Raw genomic sequence first — 21,818 nt, 5'->3', positions numbered from 1 at the left:
GTGGGAATCCTCTCCTTTCCCACAGCAGCACTGATGTGCTCCTCTCCTCCTTGCTTTCATTTGAAGTGTGGCAGGATGACATTTGCTCCACAGTTCTTGGGACCACAGCCAAGGCTTCCAGTGAAGAACACCACATACAGAGCAAAGACTGACATCTGCACAGAGTTTTGAAAGCTTGGAATATATGAAGGCAACAGCAGCAGCAACCTCAGTACAGAGTGATCCGTAAACCCAGCCTCTGCCAAATTCAGGTCTTAGGAGCTCAGCCAGTGTCTGAGCCTCGTTGAAGTCAAGGTAACCTTAACAGAAGGTTTTATTTCAATAGCAAGTTCAAGGTAATGCAGTCCAAATCTGAATGTTTTCAACCACAGCTCAAGAAACATCAGTGCTTTGGGAGACTTCCCACCCAGCCCTGTTTCATCCACACTGACAAGGATCAGGGTAATGAGGTAGAAAATGAAGCAGCTACTTGAAGGACAATAATGCTTCTGTCTCTGAGCAGAAAGAACTCCAAAACACAGAGCTCCAGCTGACAGTGGTTGACCAATGTTTGCAATACAACCCATGGACTAAACAGATCCAAGTGGAGCTGGGTGCATTCAACAAGGCAGCATTTCTAAGGAAACCTGGAAGAGAATCTCACCCTTGAGAGCAAAAGCTTTTGTACTCAAGAACAACCATTTCCCTGGGGCGAGTGCAAACTGTGCTTGCAGAAAGCTGGCCATACCCCGCTGCAAGGGGCTGTGCCCTGTTCATCCTTCCTGCAGTGTGTCAGTGCCAAATCCAATGCAAACACATATCCAGGCTGTGCCAGATAGCTGAGCACTGCATGTATAGGCATATGACAGTGGACAAAACCATTTCCTTTTCTTTCCCCCTGCCTTCACCTGAGATGCAAGGTGAAAGAGGAGTGCGGGAAAGAAAAGCCTTAGAACCACCACCTACCACTCAGCCTCACAGGTAAGAGGGACTGACCCTTTGTACCAGACAAAACCCCATGCTATTCAAGCTACAGGCAAAAGATCCACTTTGTTCTTTCCTGCGAGCCCAGCTCACAGCCATAGTAAGGAATAAAATAGAGTCAGATAATAACTCTTCACTTACCGTAAGCGATGTGAAGGTCATACACATCCCCCCAAAGCCATTCAGAGCCAGTGCAATGAATATCAGCACAGACAGAGCTGCAACAATAAAAAGCCACCTTTAGCTTTTAGTGGGGTGAAGAGGAAGAGGAGAGCCCTGAGGGCTTCAGTCCTGACACATAAAAACCTCAGCGGGCCCTCAGAATGTGCCACACTGTCCCTGACCCAGCACCATCTCCCCAGCCACGCAAAGGAGGGCCAGGGCTCTCCTCCAAGACAGAGATCAGGATGGGATCATCTCTCTCCAGGATGGAAGGGTTTCTCTAATGAACACACTTGCTGATGCAGCTTGTCTTAATGGGTCTTTAAAGGAAGATTTACTTGAAAGAACTGGATTCAAAGAGTCATCTCACTATCTGGTCTTGAGGAGCAAAGGCTCCATCCGTCCCTGGTGAGAAAGCCAATTACACATCGCTATTACCCATTACACATTGCTATTACCTATTTCCCAACCCTGAGAAAGCCATGAACTTGTCTGGAATTGCTCTTTTACAGGACCCAGCCCTGCCCAAATGCAGAGCTGAGAGGCCTGGCTATCTCAGACGTTTGGCCCTTGCTACACTCTCTATTTAGCATTGTGAAACACCAGCCCTCCCCAGAGCCACTCAGCTCCCACAGGCCAGCAGATGCTTTGTGTCCTCAGCAGGACCCCATTGCAGCATTAGGGATGTGACAGAGCACACAGTGCCCTGCGTGCTTGTCTGCTTCCCCCCCTAAAAACCCCAAAGCCACAGCCCCAAATTCCCCCCAGCTCAGAGGAGAAATTCCTACTTACAGTCGGGGTTACTGGCACCGTACGCGATCAGCACGCAGGACACAGCAAAGCAGGCACTGAAAGGGAACCAAACCCATGAGTTTCTTACAGCCAGCCTTACACACAGTAAATTACACATCCTCAGCACTTCATTAAGCAAGCACAGAATAATTCCTGTAAGAAGGAGGGAAGAAAAATCCAGGGAAATACCCAAATATTACAGGCAACCCTTGCACAAGGGCTGAGGCAACAACCTCTCCTCCCAGTCTTGAGGCAGCTCTTGCTGGACCCAAATTCCCCACTGGTTTTCCAGCACAAAGCTTTGCCAGCCCTCACCGAGGTGACCAAAGAGCTTGGTCCCGAGACCCAGCTGTGGTCACAGCACTCACAGCCTGTTTACCAGCTCTTCTCTGGTAAGGTCTGAGTCAGAGAGTTGCCCTGTTTTTCCCACGCTGCCTCCAGACCAGCTCAGTTTCTGGTAGGGTTCAATGCATTAAAACTCAGCAGTGGTGGAGTTCAATGTGCCCAACAAGTCACTAATCCCTACCCACCATGGAAACAGCTAACAGCTTTACTATTTGAGGCAGAAAACAACATACACCACAAGGCAGAGAAAAGACAGGCAGGACATGTTTATCCCCGAGTTAACTCCCCAGCTTGCAAACAATGATGTAACATCTTGGTTTGGTGCCTCTCAGGACATAGCTCCCAGCTCAAGGAAAAAGCCACCCTCTGTGACTCACAAATGACTCCACTCTTCCTCCAGGCTCCATATGGCCAGAGAACACAGCAACACTGGAGAGCTGAAGTGTGCTCAGAGTCCCAGGCCCTTCCCTTATGGAGCAACTCACTGTACTGGCCAAAATCCAGCGTCCTGTGCATAGCCAGCAGCTCCCAGCCCCATCCCTTGGGGTGCAGGGATCCCACAACACCCAAACAGCACCCACCAACCCCATACAACACATGAATTGACCCCTCAACCCACCCAAAAAGTCCAGGACACCGACCTGCCAAGCAGCCGGAGCTTGCGAGGTCCATACTTATCCATGACAATTCCCAGTGGCAGCGTGATTGCGCTGAGCAGGAAGGACCCGATGGTGAAAGCCAAGTTGAGCATTTCATCCTGGGCATTGCAGGAAGGCCATTTGAGCTCTGAATCTGTGCTGTTCTCCTGGTCAGGGCTGCTGGTGGTGTTTTCTACATGGGATGATAGAGGATTGTTATTAGTGTATTAGGATGAGGCTTGCAGTGATGCAGGAAGGAAAAGAAAAACCCCGCATTCAGGTGCCACAAGGCCCTGGGAATACACCCTTTACGCTCCATATTTATTATAACTGGTGAGAAATGGAGAAGGGAAAGAGCAGGAGGACAGGGGAAACCTGATGAGCTCAGCTGGGAGCAGGAAAAGGACCCACAGGCACCCGGGGACACGTATCCCAGGCAGCAGCAGGGTGACAACCTAAGGACAGAGATTCATTAATTTATGAGAACAACTATAGGGCAAGGCCCTGGCAATTACAGGGACTAAACCCAGAACCCAAAGGGGCTAATACAGAAGGACCTTTTAGTCTATACCCAGCATGTTCTCAGAGATCTTTTCCCTAAGTAAACCAGGAACAATAACTACAGCTAAATCAGTTATATATAGCCAGACATTGAGTTGACAAGGCCTGGCACAGAGCAACAGCCTGCTCAAATGAAAAGCTTCCTACCCTCACTGCAGGCATCGGGATGAGGAATGGCTTTGCAGTAGCCACCCTGCTTCCCAACTGCTCTGGCTCTGAAACATCCTTCCTGGATTTAATACCCTGTTCCCAGGAGGGCTGGCAGCTCACCTGCCTTCTGTTTGTTACAGGATTGATGCATCTTTTTAACTTCAGCCCCATAGTCAGCATTTCCCATTCCTTCCCAGTGGGTTTAGGCCATACAGATCAATTCTATCTCCAGCTTTCTGTTCTTGCCCTTAGATGAGGAACTCTGCAAGCTCCCACGCTGAACAGAGCCACGTTGTGTAACAGAGGCAGAAACAGGACAGTTTAAAAACAGAGAAAGAAAGCAGAAGTTCCCTTTTCTTTGCAGCAGCAGTTTTACTGCCTCATGTTAACTCTGCTCCTGTTAGTCCCAAGGTGCCTTACAACCCCAAGTGAGCACGTGTGCCTTTAGACTTTCATTAACCCTACTGCATTCCACCTCTCCTCCCAATGCTTATCTCTGTAGCCTGTGCTGGTATGACAAAGCACTTGCTTTCTTACTGCTGCCACAAGCCAGCAACGTAAAACTCCTCCATATTTAATAATGGATCTGATGAAGTTCAATATTAAAGGAGAAATAGAGAGACAAGTCACCTACATCCACATGGAACAAGACAGAAAATCCCAGCGAGCCCTGGTTAGTTAGTTAACTAAGTAGGAATCCCTCACGTACAAGTGACTTGATGTTCACTGCTTGGTGCAGCTGGTGGAGGAGATCCTCTTGGCTGCTCATGCTCCCCCCTGAGATCACACAGCCCCAGCTGCAGCTCCTTCCCTTCTACCCAGTCCTTGGCACCACAACAGTTACTGGTTTCACCTTGGCTCTCCCAGCTGCCCAAAACAACAAACCCTAATGGCTTTGTGCCCATTGCAAACAAATCACACTCCACCTTCCTTCATCGGGGATCAGCAGGAATTCAGATGCTGATATCAAGGCTGCCCTGCCAACCTTCCTCCGTCCCCTCCCAGCCCTGCGAGGAAGGCACATGGCATTTCTCTCCATTTACACAGCTTGGAGCAACCTGCTCTAGTGGAATGTGTCCCTGCCCATGCAGGAGGTTGGAACTGGATGAGCTTTAAGGTCCCTTCAACCCAAACCATTCTATGATTCTCTTGCCCTGCCCAGAATAAGCAACAGATATCCCACATGTTCCCTCAGCATCCCTTCTGCAGGGAGGGCAGCACTCCAGCCTGAAACTCCTACATCACATCCTTAGTAATCAGTCCTGGACAGACTTGGGAGGCTCTCTGCAGTTTTCACACTACATCTCCATCTTGTTCATCGATCTTTCCCTCACAATCTCCTCTTGGTGTGGCCCAGGATCTTAAACACCAACTTCTAATTAAACACCAATCTCCATGAGGCAAGCACATGCACACAGCTTCACCCACAGCAACAACGCTTTCTGGGCTCTCCGCAAAGATAAAATCCATAGGAAACAGATGTGAGCGAGAGGTTAAACTTGGGAAAACAAGGAGCGGGGGGGAAACAGTGACAAAGTAGTCGTGGTTTCCCTGCGTCAGCACTCAGAGATAGCTCAGCTGCGGAGTGGAAGAAGGGTGAAGGGATGTGGACAGTGCAACGACCTTTAGCTTCTGGCTGCATGTGTTAAAGAGCCTGTCAACCCTCCCCACAGAGCCTCAGACCAGAAGTATTCAGCATTTAAAGCATGAACAGATGAATTACTGTTAATGTATTGACATGTATAGTTGCAACGTGACCCTGAGGAGCTCCCACAGCAACCCCCTGCTGCAGACCCTCCGATGGCATGCACGAAGAGCAGCAGCACCAGGAGGCAAAGAGGACACGGTGAGGAAACTCAGACCTTTCTAAAGGCTTCCTGCAGCCAGGAAAGCTGGGAACAGGGTCCCAAACTGCAGTCCCCACTTGTACCAAGCACCTTGTTTACAGCCAGCCCCAAGGAGGGGGCAGGCCACAGTGCTATGTAGAAATACAAATGGCTTGTGAAAATAGAAGCAGCCCCTGAGCAACAAGGGAAGATCCACTGAGATGTAATGGAACCGATTCAAGCAGCCCTTGGCACCCTGACATCCCCTGATCCACCTCCACAAATAGAACGCATTGGAGGGGCTGCAGGAGCGCGCACGAGGTCACTGGGGAGCACAGATTCACGTGCCAGCAGGTCACCAGCACATGTGGTGGCACATGACGTGCACCTAAGAGGAGATTAATGGGCAGAGAACCTGCCTAACTACTCACCTACCTAATGCACCTGGTTACAGCAAACAGCACTTCCCCTCAATCACTGCTCAGATCCTGTTCCAGATCAGTGCACGCCACACTCCTGGGGAAGGAAAAGTCTCCTACGTGCCTGGCTCCATCTGCAACAGCGCTTTGGGAAGGGCTGTCTCTGTGCTGACAGTGATGCCATCTCCAAACCCTCTTGCCATGTCCACCTGCATGCAAGTGTGCCAGGTCTGACACGCAGCAGAGCCACCCAGGCAGCGCAGGCTCCATCCATGTGTGCTCACTGCTGTCTCCCTGAAGCTGGCAGCAGCTACAAGTCTTTATCAGCAATTACAAGAACATCCTGGCCGGTTTTACAGCGCTCCCCCCACAAGCAGCAGGATTTCTACTGCCCAATTAGTAGTTCAAGTTACTATTTAAAGAATGACAGCTTCGGCTGCCTTGGTAATCTTTTATGTCAAGCTCGTCGCTGGGATTTGTTCAGGCTCTTGCTGGAACATTTAAAGTCATCCCTTCTCCCAAATTAAGTGCTGTAGGTTCCAAGAGAGGGTCAATCATTAACTACTCTTTACTGACCTCTTCCAAACCCAAGCATACACCAGAGGAATGAGCCTGGCTTTCTCCAACACTGACTGCCATCTCGGACAGCACAGAGGAGGCTTCCTTTCATCTTGTTTCATGGATCACCCTGAGACGAGCAGGGAAGACACCCCAAGCCTCCCTGGCAATAGCTCTGTGGGGCACAGCCTCACCTTCCTCTTTGATTTTAAAGAGGCTAGAGAAATAAATCAGGGCCAAACAGACTGGCAGCATTGGTTAAAATAAAGTCACAGTGAAAGACATGTGCAAACAACTGATCTGCAGCCTGCCCACATAAGAACATGTTTTCTCCTCTCAGGATGGTGTCATACTTCTGGGAACTGGGAGGAGATGTTCTTGCTTTGAACCACTGCAAACACTACGTATTCGGGTGTCCCTCCCTGCCTGTCCCATCTACATGTACCTCCAGGATCCCCCCCCTCTCTTTGCACCCAGATGAAAGCCTCTATAATGAGGTTGAACTCAGTTAAACTCATTCTCTCTCCAGCTGTGGTTTCATTTTGCACCTTCTCATGCAGCTCCAGTAGCACCGAGAGCTGCTGCTCAACACAGTGTGCTTCCTGCACAATGAGCATTTACCACGTTCACTCTTTTCCTGTTTACAGGGCCACATGCACAGCCTATCCACACATCTTGACAGTTTGGAAGGGGCCTTCACACTGCAAGTTCTCCACCGCAGATCACATATATAACAGCAAAGAGCTGCAAGGCAGCACCTATGCCCGTTTTAAGGCATGTTACCCTGCTGTAAGTGAATTAGCTTATCATTCCTTGGGTTTTCTGCAGCCCTGTCTTAGAGAAAGGTCCTCTGTTCAACCAGCTCTTTATCTCTGCTCTTTGTGAGCAGGTTCAAGATTGCTTTTCTTTTAAACGTCTCAAACCCAAGCCTTGAGCTCCTTAGTCCCAGTAACACCACAAAACCCTGACCAGATCAAGTTCCCCAACAGCTGATAAGGCCCAAATCCCGATAAAGACTGCAGAATCAGCACTTGCACCGAGGAAAAGATGCTGCTTCAGTTGGTTAAAGGCCAAGTCATAGCATAGTAAAGTTAAAATGGGAACAAAGTGCCACAGACAGCCTCTTCGTCAGCAGATTTCAAGCATACCTCTCAGGATGTGGCCAAACCTGCCACCAGAGCGGGTACAACCCCCCTCAAACCCTGTTGCATTACTACTTTAAAGGTAGGTGGTGTTTGGATGTGGATTTCTCCCTAGGTGTCCATCTCCACCCTCACACAACAGAGTTAAGAGCTTGGCAGACCCGACATGTTTGCACATTGGCCGAGTAAAATCCAACAGGAGCCAAGGGCAGGCAGGGAAAGGGGGAGATTCAATAGGAAGACAAGGAGCCCTTCATGGGCTGCAGTCACTTTCTGGGCAGCTGCTGCTACCTGCATAGAAGAGCCTGCAGAAGGGACAAGGTCTAGTTCTCTCTTTCACTGGAAGGCATCACAAAGTGTAAGAGCTTTTGCTGACGAATGGAAAGCCCTGCCAAGAACCTTTGGCTCATTAGGAAAAGCCTCCTTTTCTTATTGTTGTTGTTTTTGCAATTCTTAGATGCACAACAGAATTAGCAACAAGTGCCCAAAGGCTACTGGTTATAATGTGTTTGCACCAAGCTTCAAGCCAAGGCTATGGGATTCCATGGCTTATACTAAGAAAGGCAACCACTTGGGCCACCCTCATCCCAGCCAAGGTCAAACTCAGCTTGGTGCTGGTCATTCAGTGACCACTGCAGGGCAGCTGCATTCCCCACACAGGGGGCTAAGACTCTTCCCTGCCAGATCACCGAGTTTATTACACTGAGGACAAAAACAGAGGAAGGAAAGTGAGTGAAGCAGGGATGAAGGAGGAAACCGGCATAACTGGTCCTCCATGCTCATCACAAGCCACCACTGGGTTCAGCAGTGATGACCAGATATTTGAGGACAATAAGGACATTTGACTACAACAGTTTCTCTTCAGGGACTCAGTTCTCTTGCCTCAGGGCACAGTTTGGCCACTGGGAGGAAGAAATTGCCCCCAGGGCAGCAATTTCACCATAGTCCAAACATTTGCATTACCCCGGTGGTCTGTGGCCGGGGCACTCCCATTGGGGAGAACCACTGGAAAACAGGGGTGAGGAGCCAAGGTGAATCTTGATTTGGGGCAAAGGCAGATGAATTGAAAGCCATCAAAGCAAAGGGTAGGAGGTGGGCCCCAAGGAAAGCAGGGCTCATCTCAGAAAGCAGATAGGAAAAGGGATGCTTTAGGAGACAGTCAGCATTTGCTTATCAACTCTTTTGTGTCTTATCTTGGTGGCAGAAAGCCTCCACCTGATAGGTTTAATGAGATCTCCTACACAGGTCCATGACAAAGCCACCATGGCTTGGAGAGAACAGAGCAGACTTGAACGCAAGCCCTACTAAACACATCTCCAGCTGCTAAAGGCTCTTCCTCACCACCCAAGTGACATGGGCGCACTTGGAATCATAACACTATGAGCTGAGCATAGGATGGAGATTAAGCAGCCAAGCTTTGGAGGACTCAAACACTTCCATGTCTGCTGGTGCTCCAACATTTCCCTACATTTCAGATCTCCCCCTCTATTCTCAGCCATTACCCACTGAGGGTTCATGCACTTATTTCCAACTCTTTTTGTTCCCCTATGCTTCCTCCTCCATCCCCATGCTCACCAGCCCTAAATGGGCTGATCCACCTTCTCATCTCATCCACCATCACATAGCCCAAACACCTGAGCAAGAAAGAGGCAGAGCTCCTGCCTCTCTTCACTCTGCTATTCCCTTCTCTGAGCACATGCAAACCCTCTGTCACTAGAGCAGCTTTCCAAACCCACACCACACCTTTACCCTCAGGTTCCTTTTAACCCCGCTGTCCACCCTTCCACACTGTGGGATTCCCAGATCACAGTTCTCTCCATGCTCAGGCTGGGATATATGTCCATCTACATGTTGTTTTTCCCAGGGTTATCCTTCCCACACCACAGGATCACCTCCTTCCCTGCAAAGCTGTGACTGCAACATGAACAACTGCTTCCTCGGGGGGGACGAGAAGGTGGATCTCAAGCCCTCAGAGACACGACCTGGTTTAAGCACATCCTCCGTGTTTGAAGACAGAGAAGAACAAAGCATCAACAGCATTTACTTTTGCAACGTCTCCTCAAACAGCAGCACTGGACTCCCCTAATCCTATTGTCACCCATGCTCTTTTCTTTCCTACCACTAAGGAGAGGACACCTATAGTTTCCTTCTACAAACTCAGAACACCCTCCCCACAAGTCACCATCTTCCAGGTACAGAAATGACCTCATGGCCAAGTGGAAGAGGCTGTCAGAAAAGCTTTTACTTAATGTATAAGGCTTCTTTTCCAATCACTCTGCAAAGCAACAGCAACTACAGGCACATCACAGCATCACAAGGATGCCACTGGCTTTGGAAGGGAGCACACATCCCTTCCTTCTACCCCAGGAGTGACCTGGAGCTCAGCCCAGCTCTAGTCAATCCCACAGCACCAAATCTCAGCAGCAACTTATTCACACAGGCCTCCAGAGCATCCTTACCAGACTCGTAGCACAGGTAGGAATAAAACCCTTCTGCTTTCAGCATGATGAGGAGAGAGCCCCAGCCCAGCAGGACAGCAGAGAAGAGCAGGTTCTCAATGATGGCTGTGGATGCCATCCACCAGCGCCGGCGATGGGCGGTAGCCAGTGTGGGTGCCATTGCTGGGCCGTGGGACGATGGCCTTGATCAGTCTTAACCTGCAGGGACCAGAACAATGTCCAGTGAGTCCAGAGACACAGCACAAGCTGCTCAGAGAGTGCAAAACAGCCTGGTTTAAGAGATCTCTCTAGTAGAACACAAGCAAACCTGCCTGTGAATGAAAGGCACTTGGGTGTCAAACTTGTTCTTGCAGGTACCAGCTTGCCAAGTTACCTGGAGGGACGGGGGAGCACCGGTGCCCTTGGAGCAGCCCCTCTGGTGCACACAGTGTGACAGAGGAGCCTTCAAGGACTCCGTTCCACCTCCCGAGCACCAGGTATGGAAATGGAGCAAGTATCAACTGCCTGGAGCCCACTGCCCATTGCCTGCATGGGGTGAGCAGCCCATTTATAAGGCATTAAGGAAACACACGCCAGAGCAGGGGGCTTCAAACAGTCTCCTGGCTGCTTAAAGGAGAGGTTGGGAACTCCACAGCCCAAAAAGTGGCTTTAATGACCCATGAGGTCCGCTCTGCCCCATGCAGGAGCACAGAGCTGCTCTGGAAGGTGAGCATGGGTCTTATATATAGGATCAGAATTGACCAGGTTGGAAAAGACCTTTAAGATCATCAAGTCCAACCATTACTGTGGCTGCCCCATCCCTGGCAGTGTTCAAGGCCAGGTTGGACACAGGGGCTTGGAGCAACCTGCTCTAGTGGAAGGTGTCCCTGCCCATGGCAGGGGGTTGGAACTGGATGAGCTTTAAGGTCCCTTTAACCCAAACCATTCTATGGTTACCCCAGGACTGCCAAGTTCACCACTAAACCATGTGCTACGAGTCCTATATATACAGTTCATACCACATATATATGCATTATGCATACATTATATGCATGGATGGCTCATTAAGGAGCCCTTTTTGCTAACTACCAGAACCCACCCAGGGGACAAGGCTGCAACATCCTGCCCCATCCCAGCCAGCACACACTGCTCCACCTGGGCACACTGACATGCCCTATGGATGCTGCAGCAGGATGAACTGTCTCCAGCTCCACTTGTCCCAGTTCCTGGGGCCCATAAGGATGATTCTGGACCAGACCTGACTGGGCAAGGGGCTGCTCCGGGGAGCCCAAAGGTGCAATAGCACCAGGGCCATAAGGCAAGTGGCCATTTTAGACAAGCTGAACCTCTTCCGAGCCCAGAGCACGCCCCAATCATGCACTGAGGGGAAATCCAACTGGCACAACACAGCCTAAGACAGCTTCTCTGTGCTTTCCATAGCACAGAGGCCCCAGCCCTGCTTGCTCTGGGTAGTGAGGGGCTGGTGGCCCAGGTCCACGGAGGACACAGAGCCCCCCCTTCAGCCACAAAGGCTGGTGCAGAGACCCCCACCCCTGGAAGCCAGCCTGCAGCCATGCCCCCCCCCACCGGCTCATTTCCTCCTCCTCTTCCTCACCCCCGCACCTATAGCCCCCTCCCAGCCCCATATCTCATCCCTATGCACCCAGACCCTCCCTCCCCTTCCAGCCACCCCATACGCCCCCCATTCCCTCCCAATACCCCCCCACCCCACTCTCCCAAATGAGCCCTGCTGCATCCTGCTCCCCCAATTCACCCCGCTCCCAACCCACACATCGCTCCCATACACCCGCCTCGTCCCCATCAACCCGCTCCTCCTCCTATACACGCCATTCCCACCCGCGAACGCCCCCTCCGCACCTCCCGACACCCCCAAAACACCCCCTTCTCCCCCATCACCCCTCCACGACCCCCTTCCAGTGCAGCCCCACACAACACCCCCCATACAAACCCCGCTCCTCCCGCACCCCCGGGGCACCCGCCCGTGTCCCCGCTCGCCGCCGCTCACCCTCGGCCGCCCCCCGCTCCGCTCCGCGCCGCCGCGGTCCCACCCCGGGCTTTTTATCCGTCCTGCGGAGCAAACAGGCGCCGCCGCTCATTGGTCTATGATCAGCCAATGGGCGAGCGCGCCGCTGCTGCCGGTGCCCGTGGCGCGCCCCCCGGTACCCCCTATAGCACCCCGGTACCTCCGTGTAACCCTCCGTATCCCCCCTATAATCTCCCGGTACCCCCCTAGATCCCTTCATAACCCCCCATAACTCTCCCGTACCCCCCTATAACCCTCCATATCCTCCCCATAACCCCCCGGTACCCTCCGGGGTATTCCCCGATATCCCCCTATAATCATCCGGTACCTCCCGGTATCCCCCTATAACCGTCTATATCCCCCCATAACCCTCCGGTATCCCCCGATATCCCCCTATAATCATCCGGTACCCCCCCATAACCCTCCATATCCTCCCCATAACCCCCCGGTACCCTCCGGTATCCTCCTATCATCATCTGGTACCGCCCCATAACCCTCTGGTATTCCCCTATAGCCCTCTGGAATCCCCTCCCCGCGCTGCCCCGGGGTTCTCCCGGCACAACCACACACACCCGAACGTTATAACCGTTGTTTCCGTGACCGGAGCCGCCGGCGGAGCTCCGGGGCTGGGCAATGGGGGAGAGCGGGAGAGACCCCGGGGGACACTCGAGCACCGCCGGAACAGACACCCCCGGGGAGAGCGGACCCACTGCTTAAAAACGGGGAAAACGGGGCAAAACGGGAGGTGAGGTGGAGCTGGACGGGATGGGGCCCCGCCGCCCGCCCATCTCCGCCTCCCGGCTCGGCGGGGAGGTCCCTGCGGGGTTTGGTACCGGCTGCTGCCGGTCTCGACCGGCTCCTGCTCGTACGGAGCGCACGGAGCTATTCTGGTAGCAGCACCCGCTGTTGTCTCATCCGCAGCGGTTACAGGGACCTCCTTCACCCCCCCGTTAAAAGCCCATTTTGGGAGCCAGCACCCAGCCCTGGGCTAACTGGGACCGGGGGCAACGAGCCTGGAACCCCCCGGTCCTGCAGCACCAGCTATTTCGGGAAATAAATCAGATCATTGCAGTACGAGAGCACTTTGCGTCCGAGCTCAGAGCCCTGCCCTCTTCTTACATCAAATTATTTCCCAGAGCTTTCCTCTGCGGGATTTCCAGTCCTGCCATAAACCCATCACTCATCAGCCAGTCTCTGGGCCAGAGGAGGTGGGCAAATATCTCTGGAAATCAGGAGAAGGGATGTTTTCCCAGCCAAAGGAGATGAAAACAGCGCCTGTGGCAGGTAAACATCTCCCAGATGGATACCGGACACGCACCCGCCGCTGCATCCCTGAGGAAGGGGCAGGCAGCGGCGGGTGGGAAGAGGAAACTCCTCAGGCTTGGCTGTGGGATAGGGGTCAAAGCCTTGTGCTGGAAAGTGGATTTAAGCCAAAGCAAAGAAACAAACAAAAACAGAAGCCCAGAGAAAACAAGGAGCGTGGAGCTGTGCGTTAGGTTGAGCAGAGGTGGAGGGAGGCCCCTGCAGACCTCAGCACCCAGACCTGCGTCCAACAAACATGAACTGTGATGGGAAGGAGCACGAGGAGGGCTCAGGGACTGTTTGGGGACACGGGAACCCTTTGGTACAGCAAGAGCATAGAGGGGCTCGGTTTTCCTCTCCTAGAAGGAGAAAAGGAGCTATCAGGTGATCTGCTGCCAGCTATAAATACACCCGGGACCTGAGTAAACATCGTGGAGAGAAGCAAAACAAAGTGGAGCTGAAGAACAGCATTGACACAGAGAGACATTTATAGAAAGCAGCCAGGAATGAGTTTAGGCTGGAAGGGAGGTGGTGGCTCCTGCCCGGCCACCCAGGGAGGCTCTGACATGGTCCTCTGTGAAGGCAGAGCTCAGGCAGTTTGGGAAGGAGACAATGAGGCTGCGCTGATGGGGGACAGACCCCTTTGGCCATAGGGGATGGCTTGAGCCTGTTCCTACCTCCACAAGGCCAAGAGTGGCTGCAGCAGAGAGTACGGACACCTCTTTGCTTATGGAGAGGACCAGCACACAGGAACAGCTTCCCAGGGGCTGGCTTCAGCAGGATTCGGAGTCATAGATCCAGCACGGGAAGACGTTAACTCCTCCCTCACCCACCAGCTCTGACTTGCAGCCTTCCTTCATCCAGCATTCAAACCACAGCAGGAAGCATCCCCAGCAAGAAGACACCAGCACAACCACGCTGCCGGCGTGTGCGCGGGCAGCCCCACGCAGCAAATCCACCTCCCCACAGGGTGAAGATGCTTCATGTTCAAGCAGGGGCCACATCCTGCCTGGCACTCAGCCCCTGAACGTGACGGCAGCGTTTTCTCAAGGCCGAGCGCTTGTTTCCACGTCAGGGAAGGCTGTTGTCAGCTATTCACATGCTGTACCCGGGGTGAACCAGCTCGTGTGACGTTCACTTCTGGCACAGCATCACTCGGCTCCCAGGCTGGAAATATCCAATGCATTAGGGCAGGAAAAATGGCTGCTTATAAATAACGTGTGGGGCTGTCCCTGACACTGTCATATCATAGTGTCAAAACAGAGAGTGGCCTGTGCAGAGCAGGGCTGCTCAGGTCTGGCCAGGATGAGCAGTTTTATTCCTATACCACAATATGTGGTGTTATAATCACAGCAGTGGGTGATGCCACTGCAGGAAGGAGTGCTGCACCCTGCTGCTCACCCACATGGGAGCACAGGGATACGTGCCTTGTGCTGCAGAGAAGCACCCATGAAAAGCAATAGGGAAAAAGCCAACCCCACTGTTTGCTGAAACACCCCGAACCCCAACTCAGCAGTGCCAGGCCAGGCTTCACACAGAGCTCTGCACATGATGTGAGAGATACAGGCTGCAGTGCAGGTGCTCTGGATGCTCTGGTCTCCAGCTCTGCTCTGGGTTCAGCTCCATAAGTGAGAGTTCAGAATTCAACAGAACCAGGACAGCAAAACTAAACCCAACAAACTGAAAGCTGAAGGTTATTGATAGTTTCCACACTTTAGAGAGTATTTCTGAAGGATGATGAGAAACCCAGCTCCTAAAGGGCTTTGGTAACGTTTAATTTTCATCCAGACACTTTCACACCATGTGAATAACAGAAAAATAAACAAGAAACTTCTAGCACTGAGATACATCTAAAACCAGTTCATGCTGCAAACCCTCCTTGGCACCTCGACCCACTTGTGCCCATCTCTCTGTGCTGCCCGAGGTCCTCTGGCTGCTCTGGAGATGCTGCGGCACCTTCATCACATCTCACCCACCCATGGTGACACATTGCTGCAGCCAGGATGAAGTGCGGGAGATGGCACCCCACAAGGACTGTGATTTTCCGTGCATGTAATGTTGTCCTTATCAGGCCCAGCACAGTGCCATGCACAAGGACAGGTCGATGGCCATGGCCCAGGTGCCACATTTGCTCTTGCAAAACTGCAGCCTGGTATTGCATGGAGTTTAAAAGGCCATCGATAAACTCCACGCCGTGCCACGAGCCTTGTCATGTGCTGTGCAAGTACATAAGAATGAAGGCAGCCAGAGCCACCCAGATACCCTTTGAGATAAGCAGCTAAAATCAGTTTTGTCTGAAGCTGCTTGTGACAGCCCATCATCCAGCCCCAGCCTATCTCCAAAACATAATCCCTTCCAGCAAGAGAAGCATCTTTACAGCAAGAGGCTCCAGGCAGCTTTGTGGAGCTGGGACACGGAAAGGTGAAAGCCAATGGAATGAAACTGGTTTTTGCCTGTGTGTGACCCCCCAGCAGCCCCATTCATGATTATGAGGAAGATCCGTGTCCCCAAACCCAATGCTGATAGAGACTAGAAGGTGCCACTGCTGCATCCAGAGCATCGCTGGGTTGTGGGAGGTCCAAAGTGTGCAGCGGGTCCACAGGGCAGGGGGGAGCAGAAAACAGCCCTGAAGCACCACAGACCCATGGGACTACCACCAATGTGGCTCTCAGCATCACCCACCATCGCATCACCCATCATCACATCACCCATCATCGCATCACCCATCATCACATCACCCATCATTGCATCACCCAGCGAGCGTCCGCCCCAGCAGCAGGGAAAGGGGTTCAATGGGAAGGCTCGATGCTTCTCCAGTTCAAGCTCGGAGGGGGATCTCAGCTCCCACACTGTGGTCAGAGATGCCACCAGTGCTCCCGCTGCCCCAGGGCAGGCAGTGGTGGCTCAGGTGGCCGCAGGGGTGGCCGGTGGCTCCTCGGTGGTGCTGGGGGGTGAATCAGTGCTGCTGCTCATCACGTTCTCATACTTTGGCTCTTCCTCTGATGCAGCCGGTCCCTTTGCTTTGAGGCTGAGGACTAGCTCAGGGCTTTTACCCCTCTCTGTGGCACCCACAGCATCACTGACCCCATCCTGGACCCCAGTGCCTTTTGGTGAAGGAGATGCAAGAAGGAAGGACTGTCTCTTCCCAGGGAGATGCTGCTGTTTGCCCGGGTTTGGCTCAGCAAGAGCCCCGGGGATGCTCTCCCTCTGCTTACAGCTATTCACCGAGTCTCTGTGCTGCCCCAGGGCCCGTCGGGGCGGTTTCTGGATGACCTCAATGCTCTTCCTCACCTTGGGCTCCTCCTTCGCAGCCCACTTACCCCTCTGCAAGCTGCCCAACCGCTTCAGCACCGCCTGGACCGGTCCTTCACCACCTCCCTCTGCCTTGGGGTCCTGCCCAGCTGTTCCCACCATCATATAGATGGTGGTGACATTGGGATCCTTCCCCTTTGCCTCCCAACTGCCTGATCTCGCAGCTGCTTCAAGTGCCTCCACTCTTTGTGCCACGTGCCTGGTGCTGGACACCACGCGCCGGCGTCCCCCCGGGGTGGCCCTTGGTGATGGCCGGTGGCTTTCCTCCCCTTTGCTGATGGGATCAGGGCTCTCATAGCAATCACTGGCTGGTCGCTCAGTGGAGGGCTCAGATTCCTTGTCCCCCGGTGGCTGGGACAGCTTGGATGGGCCCCACGGGGTCTTGGGCTTCCTCCCGGGGCTGGGGGTCTCCATAATCCCGAATTTGGTCCCCTCGGCAAAGGACACGGAGGGACGCTTGGCCTTGGCGATGCTGGAGGTGCGAGGGATGGCGAAGGGCTGCGAGACATCCTCGGAGTCAAAGGCGGATGGATCTGGGAGCGCCTCACCCATGGGGGACACCCCCTCCTGCAGCTCAGCCCCCCCCAGCAGCGGGATGCCTGCGGGAGAAGGGGATGAGTTAGGGTGGACAGAGCTACCCCTGCCCAGGGACACACTCCGGACAAGCAGGAGAGAGGCTGATGCAACAGGGTTGTCCCTGGGGGTGTTTTCCCGGGAAGAGGTTGTGAAACGGGGCTGCCCACGCAGGGCACATCCCACCACACGAGGCCAAGCATGGGGTGTCCTTCCAGACAGGAAAAACAAGGGCATGAAAACAACCACTGCCCGTGCCCAGCACCCGTTCCTGGGGCACCCAAGGGTGATAGTGGAGCAGGATTGACCCTGGGCAGCCATAGAGGAGGAGCAGGTCACCTTCTCTGGGAGGGACGGAGTACTCGGGTCCCTCGTTGTCAGTGTCAAAGGAGGAGAAGGAGCTGTCTGAAACCCACGCAGCTGATGGTGGCTCGATGAAGCTGGGGTTGAAGGGGATTTCTGTGTCGTGGTGGGAAACTGGAGGGGAGAAGACACCCAAACTGAGCTCAGGCACCCCCAAATGGTGACGATGTGGGGTGAGAGCTCTGCTTCTTTTTACCTGTGACTTTAGGGAGTTTGGAGCCACCCAGGTTAAAGCAGGGCATCATAGCACTGAGGTTCGCCAGCACCCCCCTCACATGGTGCTTCATCCTGGCCACCACGTCGTCATCCGCCACGGCTGCCCTGCACAGGGGATGTGGACATCAAGGGACATGGGAGATGGGGTTTTGCATCGAAGATTGGAAAACAGAAAGCAATACCTGTCCCTGGCATCTGCTGGACCAGCTCCGCAGCAGCAGCAGGCGATGCAGAGCAGCAGCAGCAGGAGGGGGACGAGGATGGCGGCTGCAAGAGCCCCGTGGTCCTTCAAACCTGTGTGGAGAAGATGGGTTGAGTCCAGCACATCCTGAGGCTGTCAACCCCAAAGAGTAAACTCATAGTGGGGCGAGGAGGCATAAGATGGGACCCCAACATCATCCCCAGCGGGGATGTGACAGCACCAAGGAGTAACTATGAGGTTGCCCTTACTCAGCACACAGTCGCCCCGCACAGGGTGGCAGGTCCCCCGAGAGCACTGGCAGGAAGAGGAACAGTTCACTCCATAATACCCCTCCATGCAGGTGTCATTGCAGCTGGAAGAAAGAGTAAAGGAGGGAAATACCTTGGGAAGAGGAGGGGGGACCCATCCCTGCCCTGCTCCCGGCATTACCTGGCTCCCCAGTAGCCAGCCTGGCAAATACAAGCTCCAGACACAGGGTCACAGCTCCCCATGACACACTCGGGGCACAGGAGCTGGCATCCATCGCCGAAGGTGCCCGCGGGGCAGGAGATGTTGCAGCTGCCAAGACAAAGAGCGAAGCATCAGCTCGCTGCATCCCACAGCACGGGATCTGATGCTATAACTCGGTCCCGGCCGTACCTGGGTCCGGTCCAGCCGGGCTCGCAGCGCGGGCAGGCCCCGGTCTCCGGGTCGCAGGCATCCCCCTGCCGGCAGCGGGGACAGGGCAGGAGGCAGCGGTCGCCGTGGGAGCCGGGCGCGCAGCGGTGCTGGCACAGCGTCCCGTTCCAGCCGGGCTGGCAGGCCAGGCAGAACCCGTCCACGGGCGAGCAGGGCTGGCCGAGCTTGCAGCGCCCGCAGCTGCGCGGGCACAGGGGCAGTGAGATACTGACGTGCACCACGGACCCCCCCAAATGCAGGTTGCACCCCAAAACAGCACTGAGCATCAGTTTGGACTGTGGGGGAACACGCTGCAGTGCTTAACACCCAATAGTGGCAAGAGGGAAGCAGGGAGATGCTGCTTTATCACCCTGGGGAGTGGGAACAAGGACAGCCAGCTTTTAGGATAACACCAATGCTTTCTGCTGGCATTAACAGCCTTCCAGTACTTAAAGATGGAAGAAACCTGGAGAGGGGCTTTGGACAAGGGCCTGTAGGGACGGGATAAGGGGAATGGCTTTAAAGTGACAGAGGGGAGACTGAGATGAGCTCTTAGGCAGAAGCTCTTCCCTGTGAGGGTGCTGAGGCGCTGGCACAGGGTGCCCAGAGAAGCTGTGGCTGCCCCATCCCTGGCAGTGTTCAAGGCCAGGTTGGACACAGGGGCTTGGAGCAACCTGCTCTAGTGGAAGGTGTCCCTGCCCGTGGCAGGGGGTTGGAACTGGAGGAGCTTTGAGGTCCCTTCAACCCAAACCAATCTGGGATTCTGTTTCTTTTGGGGCAACAGGGATGCTGCATCCAGCGAGGGATGCTCAACCCCCCCCAAGATGGTCCCCAGCCAAAGGGACAGACACAATCATGATGATATTCCCCCCCCAAGGTCTGATTGCGGCCCCTGGGTACCCCCTGCATCTCATCAATGCCCCCATCTCACCTGTGCACACACTGCGACCCATACTTCCCCGCTGGACACGGATCCCTGCAGCTCCTGCCCTGGTACCCGGGGCTGCAGCTGCAGTGCCCGCTGACAGGGCTGCAGGAGCCGTGGATGCAGTCGCAGCGCCGCTGGCACGCCGGGCCCCAGAACCCAGCCTTGCACTCGCACTTGCCCGTCTCCTGGGCGCAGGGCGAGAGGTTGCAGGAGCACTTGAAGCTGCACCTCCTGCCCCACCAGCCGGGCAGGCAGCGGCAGTGCCCGCTCAGCGGGTCGCACTGCGAGCTGGAGGGGTTGCATTGACATTGCTTCTTGCAGGTGGGTGCCCACCAGCCCGGCTCGCAGCGGCAGGCGCCGGTGAGGGGGTCACAGTGCCCGTGGGGGCCACATTGGCAGGAGAACTGGCACAGGTCACCCCAATGGTTGGGGTCGCAGGTACAGCGCCCGCTCGCAGCATCGCAGCGCCCATTGGGGTGACAGGGGCAGCTCCGCTTGCAGTCAGGGCCCCAGTACTGCTCAGGGCAGGCTGTGAAGAGAAGGAGGTGGTGAGGATGATGGGGGGTCATAGGGAAGCCTGGCAGCCCCCCAAGGATGGCAAAGGGGATGGATGAGCCCATGGGAGCTACTCACGGGAGCTGCAGTCTGCTCCAAAGAAGCCGGGTTTGCAGAGGCAAAGCCCAGGTCTCACACACACCTCATCTGCGCCACAGGCATCTTCCCCCTCGCACAGTGCTGTTGGTGATGGGACAGGCATCATATCACGGCATCACGGGGTCCCCTGCGCTTGCACCCCACTGCTGGACCACATCCCAACCAGGGCATTCATAGGGAATCCATCATCCCGCTTCCTGCTCCATCTGAGCCACAGCACCATCAGCAGCTCACTCAGTGGGCATTTGGGGTCCCCACAGCACAACACCCCACTCAAAGAGAGCTGTAAGGCTTCCCCCCAACACCCAACTATGGGCTCCATCACCCTCCATCACTCACCAGCTGTACATTCCCGCCCTTCCTGCTTCCAGCCGGGACAGCATGCGGGGCCAGTGGGGAGCCTGTGGGAGAGACCCACAGTGGGGCATCAGCAGGGATGGGGGGTACCGGGTGGGTTCACAGCATCGGCTAAGGCACAGCAAACACCCCAGCTGGGTCTGGCAGGGGGGAGGCGGCGCGGCCCCGGGGGCTTTGCTCCGGAAGGAAACCAGTAAAATAGAAGGAAATTCAAGAGGCTGCAGCCCGGGCGGGCGCTGGGGCAGGCAATGGGGCAGGCGATGGGGCAGGCGATGGGGCAGGCAGCCTGGATCTACCACTATGGAGCCCATATCGGGTCCCTGATGCTCTGGGAGCAGCTCAAAGCTTCACCAGCAACAGAGAAGAAAGGCACCAAAGCAAAGGCAATGAAAGGTGCTGCCATAGATGATGAGACCAACAGGAGAGGGAGCAGCAAAGCAGAGGGGATGTCAGCTCCAAAAGCCCTTTGGGATTTGCTGCGCTTATGTTTCCCATTGGCACTTGATGGGAAGTTTGGCCAATGCTCCCAAATCCCACCCCGGTGCCCTCTGTGTTGGGGCTACATGAGAAATAACCCCCGGAAAAGGTCAACAAACATCCATGGGTACCACAGCCACGCTTCCCAACATCACTCCAATCTCTGCATCCATACAGCACCAAGCAGCAGATCTCTGTCCATGGAAGGACAGTTGGACAACAACCCCTTAGGGCTGCTGAGAGGCCCCATGAGATGGAGAAGCAGAAGCAGGGACCCCCATGGCACCTACCTGCAGACGTTCCTGCCATCAGGATCGAGCTCCTGCGCAGAGCTCTGCACCCACAGCCATAGATAGAGGCAGAGGATGTGCCGCGCGATCCCCATCCCACCAGGGCGCAAGGGCCCAAATCCCAGCAGCTCCCTGGTGCTGGCGTCTGCCTGTCCCGTCCCGTCCCGTCTGTCCCTCCTGTGCTGCGGCCTCTTCCTCCCGCCAGCCTTGGGTTTCTTCCTGAGGAAACGCGGGAGGAGGCGCCGCGATCCCGACGTCAGGGGATGGGAGGCAGGGAATGCCGCCTCACGGGCTATTCGTGGCCATTGGTGCCACCCCAGCAGCAGGAATGGATGTCCAGGGGCTTAGTGCAGCATGAACATCCCCCCTGCGGTTGTCCCGCTCCCCCTGTGCCATCCTCCATCACCCCCAAAGCTGCTTTAGCCAATGTCCCCCCACCCCACAGGAGG

The 21,818-nt window shown here is 54.7% G+C and overlaps 2 protein-coding genes across 3 annotated transcripts in view; both read right to left on the bottom strand.

The window, feature by feature from the left end:
* Positions 1–12,679, bottom strand: part of SLC43A2 (solute carrier family 43 member 2) — a 33,081-nt gene extending 20,402 nt beyond the window's left edge. The window contains exons 1-6 of one of the 2 annotated variants that reach the window (XM_030472372.1): positions 12,609–12,679; positions 12,021–12,082; positions 10,016–10,213; positions 2,904–3,093; positions 1,918–1,973; positions 1,105–1,181 (exon numbers count right to left, since the gene is read on the bottom strand). In XM_030472372.1, coding sequence (XP_030328232.1) covers positions 1,105–1,181; positions 1,918–1,973; positions 2,904–3,093; positions 10,016–10,175 — 483 coding nt within the window. In that variant the 5' untranslated portion in view covers positions 10,176–10,213; positions 12,021–12,082; positions 12,609–12,679. The remainder of the gene's footprint in view (positions 1–1,104; positions 1,182–1,917; positions 1,974–2,903; positions 3,094–10,015; positions 10,214–12,020; positions 12,083–12,608) is intronic. The other variant, XM_030472373.1, reaches the window with a different exon arrangement.
* Positions 12,680–15,091: 2,412 nt separating this feature from the next.
* Positions 15,092–21,767, bottom strand: SCARF1 (scavenger receptor class F member 1). Its single transcript, XM_030472363.1, has 11 exons — positions 21,370–21,767; positions 20,585–20,646; positions 20,225–20,326; positions 19,595–20,120; positions 18,646–18,864; positions 18,436–18,564; positions 18,255–18,358; positions 17,987–18,098; positions 17,785–17,909; positions 17,565–17,702; positions 15,092–17,251 (listed from the first exon to the last, which is right to left on the bottom strand). The coding sequence occupies exons 1-11, from the start codon at positions 21,462–21,464 to the stop codon at positions 16,245–16,247; spliced, it is 2,619 nt and encodes an 872-aa protein (XP_030328223.1). The 5' UTR covers positions 21,465–21,767; the 3' UTR covers positions 15,092–16,244.
* Between the last annotated feature and the right edge of the window lie 51 nt (positions 21,768–21,818).

The sequence above is a fragment of the Strigops habroptila genome (genome assembly GCF_004027225.2).
Source record: "Strigops habroptila isolate Jane chromosome 13 unlocalized genomic scaffold, bStrHab1.2.pri S16, whole genome shotgun sequence".
Classification (NCBI taxonomy): domain Eukaryota; kingdom Metazoa; phylum Chordata; class Aves; order Psittaciformes; family Psittacidae; genus Strigops; species Strigops habroptila.
The sequence above is the reverse complement of the archived record's forward strand: the minus strand, read 5'-3'. Positions and strand labels throughout refer to the sequence as shown.